Here is a 13,198-nt window from a genome sequence, read left to right as displayed (position 1 = left end):
AGGCAGATTTTGCATTTAGACACATGTAATCCTCGTTTCCCATATTCTTTTCTTCCTGCATTTTTCATTTCACCAGATCAAGTACCGTGGCTTCATTTCCAAGTCAATAACTCAACAGGGGAACAAACCCATGTTCTCTGCCTCTTGACCAGAAAAACAACTTCATAGAGAGAGAGTTACAAGTACAATTACTGTCATCTCAAACTTCACTTATTTGTTATGTTTGATATACAACATTAATTCAATGACAGCTTGCATAACTGGGGACTTCAACTATCCGAATATAGACTGGGATAACAATAATAATAAATAATAAATAATAATAATAATAATAATAAGGGACACAGAGGGGGAAGAATTTTTGAAATATGTCCAGGATAACATTCTTAACCAACGGCTCATGCTGGACTTGGTTCTGGGGAATGAGGCGGTCCAAGTGAAGCAAGTGTCAGTGGGAGAGCATTTAGGGAGCAGCGATCATAGTATCATAAGGTTTAGAATAGCTGTGGAAAAGGACAGGGACCACTCTGAAGTAAAAATACTCAATTGAAGGAGGGCCAATTTCAATGGGATGAGAACAGATCTGGCCCGGGTAAAATGGAATCAAAGATTGGCAGGCAAAACTGTAATTGAACAGCGAGCGGCCTTTAAGGAGGAGATGGTTTGAGTACAGTCTAGGCACATTCCCACGAGGCAGAAAGGTAGGGCAACTAAAGCCAGGGCTCCCTGGATGACAAAACAGATAGTGAGTAAGATGAAACCGAAAAACAGGGATGTGACAGATGTCAGATTGATAACACAAGTGAGAACCAGGCAGAATATAGAAAGTTCAGAGGAGAAGTGAAAAAGGAAATAAGAGGGCCAAAGAGAGAGTAGAAGAATAGACTGGCGGCCAACATAAAAGGGAATCCAAAAGTCTTCTACGGGCATGTAAACAGTAAATGGGTAGTAAGAGGAGGGGTGGGGTCGATCAGGGACCATAAAGGAACATAGGAACAGGAGTAGGCCATTCAGCCCCTCGTGCCTGCTCCGCCATTTGATGAGATCATGGCTGATCTGTGATCTAACTCCATATACCTGCCTTTGGCCCGTATCCCTTAATACCTTTGGTTGCCAAAAAGCGATCTATCTCACATTTAAATTTAGCAATTGAGCTAGTATCAATTGCCGTTTGTGGAAGAGAGTTCCAAACTTCTACCACCCTTTGTGTGTAGAAATATTTTCTAATCTCACTCCTGAAAGGTCTGGCTCTAATTTTTAGACTCTGCTCCCTACTCCTAGAATCCCCAACCAGCGGAAATAGTTTCTCTCTATCCACCCTATCCGTTCCCCTTAATATCTTATAAACTTCGATCAGATCACCCCTTAACCATGGAGGCAGAGAGGATGGCCGAGGTACTAAATAAGTACTTTGCATTTGTCTTTACCAAGGAAGAAGATGCTACCACAGACTCAGTAAAGGAACTTTTAGAAACAATAATCCGGGTCAGAATTAACAGTCACTTGGACGAGGGTGGATTGATTAGGGAAAGCCAGCATGGATTTGTTAAAGACAAATCGTGTTTAACTAACCTGATATAGTTTTTTGATGAGATAGATGGGGGCAATGCAGTTGATGTGATGTATATGGATTTTCAAAAGGCATTTGATAAACTGCTGCACGGTAGGCTTATCATCCAGATTGCAGCCCATGGAATAAAGTATAGCAACGTGGATAGAGAATTGGCTAAGCGACAGGAAACAGAGAGTAGTGGTGAACGGTTGTTTTTCAGGCTGGAGGGAGATGTACAGTGGTGTTCCCCAGGGGTCGGTGCTGGGACCACTGCTTTTCTTGTTATATATTAATGACTTGGACTTGGGTGTACAGGGCACAATTTCAAAATTTGCAGATGACACAAAACCTGGAAGGGTAGTAAACAGTGAGGAGGATACTGATAGACTTCAAGAGGATATAGACAGGCTGGTGGAATGGGCGGACACGTGGCAGATGAAATTTAACGCAGAAAAATGTGAAGTAATACATTTCGGTAGGAAGAACGAGGAGAGGCAATATAAACTAGAGGGCACAACTCTAAAAGGGGTACAGGAACAGAGAGATCTGGGGGTATATGTGCACAAAATATTGAAGGTGGCAGGGCAGGTTGAGAAAGTGGTTAAAAAAGCACATGGGATCCTGGGTTTTTTAAATACAGGCATAGAGTACAAAAGCGTGGAAGTCATGATGAACCTTTATAAAACACTAGTTCGGCCACAACTGGAGTATTGTGTCCAGTTCTGGGCACCACACTTTAGGAAGGATGTGAAGGCCTTAGAGAGGGTCCAGAAGAGATTTACTAGAATGATTCCAGGGATGAGGCACTTCAGTTACATGGATAGACTGGAGAAGCTGGGGTTGTTCTCCTTGGAACAGAGACGGTTGCAAGGAGATTTGATAGAGGTATTCAAAATCATGAAGGATCTAGGCAGAGTAGATAGACAGAAACTGTTCCCATTGACGGAAGGGTCAAGAACCAGGGGATATAGCTTTAAGGTGGATTGGCTAAAGAACCAAAGGTGACATGAGGAAAAACTTTTTACCCAGCGAGAGGTTAGGATCAGGAATGCACTGCCCATGAGGGTGGTGGAGGCAGATTCAATCATGGCCTTCATAAGGGAACTGGATAAATACTTGAAAGAAAAAGAATTGCGAAGCTAAGGGGATAGGGCGGGGGAGTGGGACTAGCTGGATTGCTTTGCATAGAGCCGGCACGGACTCGATGGGCCGAACGGCCCCATTCTGTGCTGTAACATTTCTATGATTCTATGATTTATATAGCACCTTTAACGTTGTAAAACGTCCCAAGGCGCTTCACACAGCGTCATCAGACAAAACTTGATACCGAGCTACATAAGGAGATATTTGGACAGGTGGCCAAAAGCTTGATCAAAGAGGTAGGTTTTAAGGAGCATCTTAAAAGGAGGAGAGAGTGCAGAAGTTTAATGAGGGAATTCCAAAGCTTAGGGCCTAGATGGCCCTTTGATTTTATAAACAGAATACAACAGCTGTCCACGATGAGGGTCACAGACCAAAATATGGCCCACAAGCACATTGATTCTGTCCCTGCCTCTTGCTTTCTCCTCTGCAGACAAAGCCAATTTTGATTTTAGCTCTTGAAACCTCCTCTCCGTTCTCTCAACTCCCTTCACATAGGACTCTTACAGCTGAGAAAGATGCCTTTCATCCTCAGAGGGTGAGATGGACTCAATCCCAGATTGCTGAGGTGAGAAGTGGAAGGACACCACGTCAGAATTATATATATGTTTACAAAACATTGCAATAGTAAAATTGCTGGAATGTTGTTGTGCACTCGAACAAGCTGTTGCAGAAAAACAAAGCTGAGTGTTTGGGGCAGTTAGCTAAGCTAGTTAATATGCATTTCATAGCATGCTCTCATGACATTTGAAGGAGTGGACTGATGGGCTGAATGTCTTGCTCCATTTTTGTTAAGTAATTGTGCAACAAGAGCAATTATAGGGCACAACAATATAAAGTTCGACGAACAAGTACAAGAGGCCCAGGCAGCAGTATGGATTGAAAGATGGCTGTAAAACAGAAAACAGAGGGTAGGAGTTTCTTGGACTGGCGGAAGGTGGGAAGTGGTGTCCCACAGGGATTCGTGCTGGGACAGCTGATGTTTGCCATATACAGAAATGGTTTGGATTCATGAATCGGAGGAATGGTGTTGAAATTAGCAGATGATACCAAATTGGGGAGTAGATCAAATAATGTGGAGGACTGCACCCAAAATATAGGAAGACATAAACAGGCTTGCAAAGTGGGCGGATAAATGGAAAATGAAATTCAATATAGTGAAGTGTGAGGTGGTTCAATTTGGTAGGAGGAATAAGGAGGCCACTTATTCCTAGGAAGATAAATGGAATAGAGGAGCAAAGAGATCTAGGAATACAGCTACATACATCGCTAAAAAAAGCAACACAAATTGATAAGGCCATAAAGAGTGCAAACAAAGAACTGGGGTTCATTTCTAGAGAAACAGAACACAAAAGCAGGGAGGTAATGTTAAATTTATATAGAACCTTGGTTAGACCACAGCTGGAGTACTGTGCGCCGTTTTGGTCTCCTCATTACAAAAAGGATATTGAATTACTGGAGAAAGTGCAGAAAAGATTTCTAAGTATGTTACCAGAATTGAGAGGATGCAACTATCAGGAAAGACTGAGCAGGCTCTTTCCTCTGGAAAAGAGAAGACTAAGAGGAGACTATTAAATGTTGGTGTTCAGAAAGACTTGGGTGTTCTCGTACAAGAAACATAAAAAGTTAGTACGCAGGTATAGCAAGCAATTATGAAAGCATGTTGGCCTTTATTGCAAGGGGGTTGGAGTACAAGAGTAAGGAAGTCTTACTACTGTTCTACAGGGCTTTAGTGAGACCTCACCTTGAGTAATGCATACAGTTTTGGTCTCCTTATCTAAGGAAGGATATACTTGCCTTAGAGGCGGTACAACGAAGGTTCACTATATTGATTTCTGGGACAAGAGGGTTGTCCTATGAAGAGAGGTTGAGTAGAATGGGCCTACACTCTCTGGAGTTTAGAATAATGAAAGGTGATCTCATTGAAACATATAAGATTCTGAGAGGGCTTGACAGGGTAGATGGTGAGAGATTGTTCCCCCTGGCTGGAGAGTATAGAACTACAGGGCATAGTCGCTGAATAAGGGGTCGGTCATTTAAGACTGAGATGAAGAGGTATTTCTTCATGCAGAGGGTTGTGAATCTTTGGAATTCTCTACCCCAGAGGGCTGAGGATGCTGAGTCATTGAATATATTCAAGGCTGAGATGGATAGATTTTTGAACACTAGGGGAATCAAGGGATATGGGAATCGGGCAGGAAAGGGGAGTTGAGGTTGAAGATCGGCCATGATCGGATTGAATGGCGGAGCAGGCTCGAGGGGTCGTATGGCCTACTCCTGCTCCTATTTCTTATGAGACCTGATAGAGGTCTTTAAAATTAGGATGGGGTTTGATCGGGCAGACGTGGAGAAACTGGGAGGAACTTTGAACTTCGGCAGAGCATAAAACGAATGACATCAGATTGGCTGCCTTCGGGCAATAGTATGCACCATCACTAAGCAGGCTGCAGAATTAGAATTCTTCCTCATCGCCTCACTGTGTCTACCTGCTATCCTTCTCAGTTATGATCGTCCCTTGTCTCATCGCTTCTGTCGCTTTCTCGTATAGGTGCTTGTTTGATTCAATGAAATTTTTCTGCATTGCAGACATCTGTGCCATGATCTTCTGCCGATATAGTTTGGCTGCCTCTGCTTTCCGTTTACGCTCAGCCTTATCTTTGTCTTGTATGGTCTGTAATACATGAAAGACTTGCATATATATAAAACGTCTTTCATGACCGTAGGACTTCCCACATCGCTTTAGAACCAATGAAGTATATTTGAGGTGTAGTCACTGTTGTAATGTAGAAGACACGGCAGCAAATTTGCACACAGCAAGGTCCCACAAACAGCAGAGAGATAATGACCAGATAATCTGTTTTTAGTGATGCTGGTTGAGAGATAAATATTGGCCAGGACATCGGGAAGAACTCCCCTGCCCTTCTTTGAATAGTGCCATGGGATATTTTACGTCCACCTGAGAGGGCAGACATCTCATCCAAAAGACGGCACCTTTGACAGTGCAGCACTCCCTCAGTACTATACTGGGAGCGTCAGCCTGGATTATGGGCTCACATCTCTGGAGTGGGACTTGAATCGACAACCTTCTGACTCAGAGGTGAGAGTGCCACCCACTGAGGGAGGGCTGACATCTCAATGACTCCTTAATCCTACTATTAGGCGCCTTAACCCATCATTCACTAGTCGTGAGCTCAGGCAGGTACTCAGGTCTCTTCCAATTACTTCATTCAGCTGCCGTGTGGAAGGGGGTCTGGGTGACCCTTTCATCTGGGAAACCACCTCGCTTCAGCTGGCAGGGTCGCTGATGTCATAGCCGAGTTAGGGATCTCGCAGGTTGCTACATTCCTGGAACAATAGTTCAGTTTTTTTTAAATGTACAACAAAATAAAAATTAAAAAAGCCATTACCTCACTTGCCCTTTGGGTGTCAGTTTCTGTTGCTGAACAAGAACTAGATTTCTCCCTCAGCTTTTTCACAGCTTCAAACATCTGTAAATATATAGATACACATTTGTGCCAGTCACAGATATCTTAGTCCATTTCAAGAGTCTCTTCTTGAAACTCTCTCCTCCACTATCAAAACAATACAATGTCAGCCGACAGACTCTTACAAGTAGCAAAGGTGGCATTTGGTACAGCTTTTCCCCTCTCCCCGATCTCCATCTCCTCCCTTCATTGCCTTTCAACATACTACAGTTGCCAGCTTTTAGATGCCAAGGCTACCAATGTTTATCTATAGTCTGACATTTTCTCGCATAGGTTAAAGTTATTCCCAAATGGGCTGGAGCAATTTTTTTTTAAGAAAAGCACTGTATACAGTTTTCAAGAAATCATAATTCACATAACCGATCGTGGGGTTAGTACTTATTCCAGATTAAACCCGAGCAAAAGTCTTAGTCTATTTCATAATAGCATACTAATAGTATATATAAAATAAATCAGGGATTTAAAGTGTACTTGAAAGTACTTTTATTTAATTTGATGGGATTTGCATTACGTAACATACTACATCAGCAGTATTAATGCTTGTGACAATTCTTATAACTCAAAGCCAGACAAGAGTGACAGTCGGATTCTCAGTGTTATCATACTGCAGCAAGATTACAAATCTAAAATAACTCCAGAGTTCATGGGTAACATAAATAGGAGCAGGAGTAGGCCATACAGCCCCTTGAGCCTGCTCCGCCATTCAATAAGATCATGGCTGATCGTCAACATCAACTCCACTTTCCTGCCCGATCCCCATATCCCTTGATTTACCTGTCTATCTCAGCCTTGAATATACTCAATGAATCAGCATCCACAGCCCTCTGGGGTAGAGAATTCCAAAGATTCACAACCTTCTGAATGAAGAAATTCCTCCTCATCTCAGTCTTAAATGGCCGACCTCTTATCCTGCGACTACGCCCCCTAGTCCTAGACTCTCCAGCCAGGGGGAACAACCTCTCAGCATCTACCCTGTCACGCCCCCTCATAATCTTATATGTTTCAATGAGATCATCTCTCATTCTTCTAAACTCGAGAGTATAGGCCCATTCTACTCAACCTCTCCTCATTGGACAACCCTCTCATCCCAGGAATCAATCTAGTGAATCTTCGCTGCAGGTATATTCTTCCTTAGATAAGGAGACCAAAACTGTACACACTACTCCAGGTGAGGTCTCACCAAAGCCCTGTACAACTGTAGTAAGACTTCCTTACTCTTGTACTCCACCCCCCTTGCAATAAGTGCCAACATGCCATATGCCTTCCTAATTGCTTGCTGTATCTGCATGCTAACATTGTGTTTCTTGTACGAGGACACCCAAATATCTCTGAACACCAACATTTAAGTTTATCACCATTTAAAAAATATTCTGTTTTTCTATTCTTCCTACCAAAGTGAATAAACTCACATTTCCCCACATTATACTCCATCTGCTACCTTCGTGCCCACTCACTTAACCTGCCTATATCCCTTTGCAGTCTCTGTGTCCTCCTCACAGCCTTCTTTCCCACCTAGCTTTGTATCGTCAGCAAACTCGGATACATTACATGCGATTCCTTCATCCATGTCATTAATGTAGATTGTAAATAGCTGAGGCCCAAACACCGATCCTTGCAGCACCCCACTAGTTACCAGCCTGCCAACCTTAAAATGACCCATTTATCCCTACTCTCTGTTTTCTGTCCATTAACCAAGTCTCTATCCATGCTAATATATTACCCCCAACCCAATGAGCCCTTACCTTGTGTAACAACCTTTTATGTGGCACCTTATCGAATGCCTTTTGAAAATCCAAATATACTACATCCATTGGTTCCCCTTTATCTACCCTGCTAGTTACATCTTGCTCTTGCATGCAGCTGGTGCGGACTCGATGGGCCGAATGGACTCCTTCTGTACTGGATCCATTCTATGATTCTATTATCTCTTATCATATCCCCTCTGGATCACATGGTGACATTAATCATTATGGATCAGCATCTTTCCTAACATAATGCCACTGATTTTATAATCAAGAATAATAAACTATCAGTAACACTGATATTAGTAGTTGTGGGCTTGTAACAAAAGCTACATAGAAAGAAATTGAAGTGAGCACAGCAAACCAACTTAAGGACATGCAGTCTTCACTCTTCAGACCAACTAACCTATCCTCCATTCCCCAGTGGAACACAGGCACCACTCAATGTTCTCCAGATCTACCCCACATTTTAGCTTCCAATCAATACCGCACCCACTAACTAGGAGGCAAGGATATAACTCATTATTTTGTGTCACCATGTGACCTCGTAATATATACCGTAACTTTTCTGAGGAGGTATCTTTAGTTTGGGACAATGTATAATGCAAATAAATTTTATTTTAAAACCTCATCTTTCTTTTCCCCCTTCTCCCTCCCAAGCTTTATTCACACCAACATTCTTGGTCAGAAGGATTCAACAGTCAAACCTTCAACAACACTGGTCAAGCCAAGGAACACAGGAACATGAGGAGGCCATTCAGCTCTTCGAGCCTGTTCCGCCATTCAATTAGAACATGACTAATCTGCACTTCAACGCCATTTATCTGCCTTTGCTCCATATCCTTTGATACCCCTACATAACAAAAATCTATCGATCTCAGTCTTGAAAGCTCCAATTGTCCCCCAGCAGCCATAGCCTTTTGGGGGCGAGTGCACTAGATTTCCACTCCCCTTTGTATGAAAATGTGTTTCCTGATTTCACTCCTAAATGGCCTAGCTCTAATTTTAAGATTGTGCCCCCTTGTTCTGAATTCCCCCACCAGAAGGGGCAGCTTCTCTGTATCAACTCTATTGAACCCTTTTATCAAGAAGTGGTGTTAAATGATGAAAAGAGATACCTGTTCAGATAGCCCATCCCTCCCACAAACAGTTAGACTGAGACTGGCAAACCTACTTCCATGGAGAAGCCTGGAGTACAAGGGGCGTTCAAGAACTTATGGGTTAGATTTTCCACCCACTGACAAAGGAAGGGCACTAAAATCAAGCCCACAGCCTCCCATCCAAGAGTCTAACACTAACAGTTTAACTACTGAATCATACAACCTTCTTCTATAAAAGGGACATAGGAACAGGAGGAGGCCATTCAGCCCCTCGAGTCTGTTTCACCATTCAATTAGATCATGGCTGATCTGTACCTTAACTCCATCTACCCACCTTGGTTCTATGGCCCTTATTTCTCTTGCCTAACAAAAATCTATCAATCTCAGTTTTGAAATTTTCAAAAAAGATAAAATACATTTTCAGAAATCCAGCACATTATTTGTCGTTTCCATTTTCAATGCATACCTGTAAGGTCCAGATAATCATGTCCTTCTGGGCATCTAACTGATGTACACTTTTTAGTTTTTCTAGAAGTGACAGGATGCTCTCGGCATTCACTGCAGAACTTCCTATCCCTTCAAAATAACCACAAAAGATGATTTTAAGAAAAATAGGTGCATAACTGGAAAAATACCAGTAAACTGGCCTCGGTCCTCTTGTACCATCGCTGGCAATGATATTTTCACTTGGAATGACCCGCGAAAGCAAATCAATAGTTTCTCATTCTTTTTTATTCTTTTATATAATTGCAAGGCTCAACTAAGCGGTATTACTGGCCTGCCGAATAGTCTTCCCTTGTAAGGTACTGCAGCCAGATCAGACAAAAGCTGGGACAGAAATTCAGGTCTACACAGCATTGAGAACAAAGGCACATACCTTTTTTTTAAAAAAAACAAAGTGGTATTATTACAAAAATCTCAATGCTTTGCTCAGTAGAAATGTCTATAGCATGGATCATATAGTAAGTGGACACGGAAGTTTAATTCTCTTCTGTCACTGGCGAGAAATGTAACTTTTGGATGAGGCATGTTTAACTCTGGCAAAATCCACAACAGGATCTCCAAGGGAAAATCACGCACACTGTACCAACAGAGGCAAACTAACAGGCTAGTTATAGCACATATTTTGCTTCAAACTGCGTGTAGTATAACTCAGGAATGAAGTCTCTGGGATAGAATTCGGACAAATGGTGAGAGGAGGCAGCTCAACACCGCTTATGGTCTGCAGAACAATTGAAACCGGTTTGGAAGAAACCTTTTAAACTTCTTTTTCCTGTCAAGTCCTCATCAACACTGAACTAATATTTGGATGATGAGCTTTGCTTTGTCTGGCCAGAGAGTAGTGTGGAGCTGGCAGTATAACTTAATATTGCTAGCTCCACGTTGCTTCAAGGTGGTACCAATCTCAAGGTGGGAGTTTCAGTATAACCACCATAAATTTATCTATGAACTATGATTTTGAATGAACACTATCAACTGCAAGATCAATGGAACAGTTTGAGCTATTATTGCAGCAGTAACAGTTAACAACTGCAGATGTATCCCAATGTCCAAAGCAGCCCCAGTACTTACTTGTTGCTTTGAGATAAACATCAAATGCCACATCTTCCTCTGCAACTACTCCTTCTAGCTGTCTCTGTTCCTCTTGTAAAGCCATGCAGATAAGATGAAGAGTCTACGGTTTGAAGAGAAGCACAACTGTGTGACGTTAATAATAGACTATGCAATTACGGCACCGACAAAGAAACCATTAAAAGCAAACCAATTAAAAAGGTCTGCTGAATGTACCGTTTTGGTATATTATTATTGCTTCTTCCCCCAAGAGTTTTGAAAAGTGAGTAGTGTTATTATTGGAGTGTGGAGGAACTGGATTTATTTAGGTGCCATGATTCCCCACATAGAATGTTTTCGCACCTTCAAACAAAGGCTCTAACTTTTCCACAGGAAGGACAGCATTTCTGTAAACTTCTGGGAAGCCTGATCAAGAACAGCATTTGTAAGTCTGACAGTATATCATCTGGTCACGTTCTCACCAAGGAATGGTATGGGACATTAAACGGGGGAAAAATATTTAAGGGCAATTAGCAACATAGAAATTGCTAGATGAAAAAGTACCAAGGTCTATCTAGTTCGCCTTCTACCCTTCTGGTAGTCACACGATACAACGATAATGGATTGTTGACTAATTGTAGCAATTGATCTCTATCAATTAGTCTACATCATCAATTTTTGCACAGCTAGAAATTAATAATTGAAGGGTTCAATTGAAAAGCAGAAGGAACACGGATAAAAAGATACTCACTTAAATGAAATACATAAAGTCCCCAGTAGTGTTTCATTTGTTTCTCAAAATGTTCCATGTTAGATGTCGCATTTTACCATTTTTTAAAAAAAATGACAAATTGCAGTAAATCCATTTTAATTCTTCATGTCCAATTGAACAAGGGGATCAATATCTTACAAGTTCATACCTTCTGAATCATTGCTTCACTCCACAACTGCCCTGCGGAATCCACAGCTCGTTGGAGAACTGTTCTGAGGATTAGCATAAAAATGTCACAGTTCAGAATGTTCACGATCTTTGCAAACGTTGAAAAGAACTGAGGAGGGGCAGGAGGTGGAAGAGCTGAAAGACACATTGTAAACAGCCAGTTAACAGCTTGAGCTACTCAATCATACAGGCTGATAAAACTACCAGGACACAACATCAGACAGTCAAGCTTCAGATGAAATAGGCACATCAAGATGCAGCACAGAACTTCAGATCTCAGAGAATCTCATCAAATAATCCCATACTCCATAGGTCACCACACTACAAAAAGGATATTGAAGCACTGGAGAAAGTGCAGAAAAAAATTTACAAGGATGTTACCAGAATTGAGAAGATGCAACTATCAGGAAAGATTGAGCAGGGTGGGGCTTATTATCTCTGGAAAAAAGATTAAGAGGGCACCTAATAGAAGTCTTCAAAATTATGAAGGGGTTCACTCGGATGGACGTGAAGGCACTTTCTACTTGTGGGGGAGTCCAGAACAAGGGGTCATAAATATAAGAGAGCCACTAACAAATCAAATACAGAATTTAGGAAGAATTTAGTTACACACGAGAGTGATGAGAGCGTGGAACTTATTACCACATAGAGTGGTTGAAGCAGATAGCATTGACACATTTAAGGGGAGGTTTGATGCATACATGAAGGAGAGGGGAATAGAGGGATACGGAAGCAGGATGGGAAGAAATAATTAGAGTGGGAGGAGGCTCATGTGGAGTATAAACACTGGCATCGACCAGTTGGGCCAAATGGCCTGCTTTTGTGCTTAGAGTCTACGTAATATATCAATCTGCTTTTTAAATATTTCAGTTGATTCTGCATCTAAAACTTGATGGGGCAATACATTTTTTAAGTGTGTGTGAAGAAATTATTACTGGATCAGATTTGCTCCTGAAGGTTATGTCCCCTTGCTCTACATTTTTAAACAGGGGGAAGAGTCATTCCCTATCTATCCTGTCAATAAACACCTCAATCAGATCACCCCATAATCTCATCGCTAATCCAAGTTCTCCCAACATAGCTAAATCTCTTCGTTCGATGTTATCATCTGATGCAAACACTCAAGCTGTACGAGTTCCATGGATCAAATTTAGATCCACTCAACTTCTTTTGAAATTACTGCTGCAGATCTCGAATCTTCTATGTGCCTTCTTTTTGTCAGGATCCTGACACATAGACATGTAATGAATGGCATAAGACTGCCTGCCCCAAATGGATTTAAAGTGGACTCATACCTATGAAAAACCCTGTACTCCACATTGCATCAAGTTATCTCCCACAATAGCACTCATGAAAAGAACAGGTTGCCTTGTAGCTTGCAGTTCTTTTTGTTCCGCAGCTTAAGACAGTTATCCCCCCCCCCCACCTCCCCTCCCCAAAACCACATTTAGTGAACCGCCTTACATAACCATTACCTTGTAGTTGCTACAGCAGGAAGGATTATATCTTGCATTTGAACTTGTATGTTTAAACAATTCACTGTGCAGTTGAAAGTTTAATTGAAAGCAAATAGCAGATGGTGAGAATCAATTACCAAATTCGATTCAGATATTCATAAATTATTTAATTATAGTCCCGTGCAATATTACATTCAGTTGAACTGCAGAGTGCGGGGCAGCTGCACACTT

At 41.8% G+C, this 13,198-nt stretch overlaps 1 protein-coding gene across 1 annotated transcript in view; it reads right to left on the bottom strand.

Annotated features, from left to right (window-relative positions):
• Positions 1-13,198, bottom strand: part of ubr1 (ubiquitin protein ligase E3 component n-recognin 1) — a 189,088-nt gene that overhangs the window by 55,478 nt on the left and 120,412 nt on the right. Inside the window, exons 25-29 of the mRNA XM_067991119.1 lie at positions 11,491-11,645; positions 10,592-10,694; positions 9,486-9,595; positions 6,100-6,180; positions 5,179-5,363 (exon numbers count right to left, since the gene is read on the bottom strand). Of these exons, the coding sequence (XP_067847220.1) occupies positions 5,179-5,363; positions 6,100-6,180; positions 9,486-9,595; positions 10,592-10,694; positions 11,491-11,645 (634 nt within the window). The remainder of the gene's footprint in view (positions 1-5,178; positions 5,364-6,099; positions 6,181-9,485; positions 9,596-10,591; positions 10,695-11,490; positions 11,646-13,198) is intronic.

Source organism: Heptranchias perlo, chromosome 10 (genome assembly GCF_035084215.1).
Source record: "Heptranchias perlo isolate sHepPer1 chromosome 10, sHepPer1.hap1, whole genome shotgun sequence".
NCBI classification, from domain to species: domain Eukaryota; kingdom Metazoa; phylum Chordata; class Chondrichthyes; order Hexanchiformes; family Hexanchidae; genus Heptranchias; species Heptranchias perlo.
The sequence above is the reverse complement of the archived record's forward strand: the minus strand, read 5'-3'. Positions and strand labels throughout refer to the sequence as shown.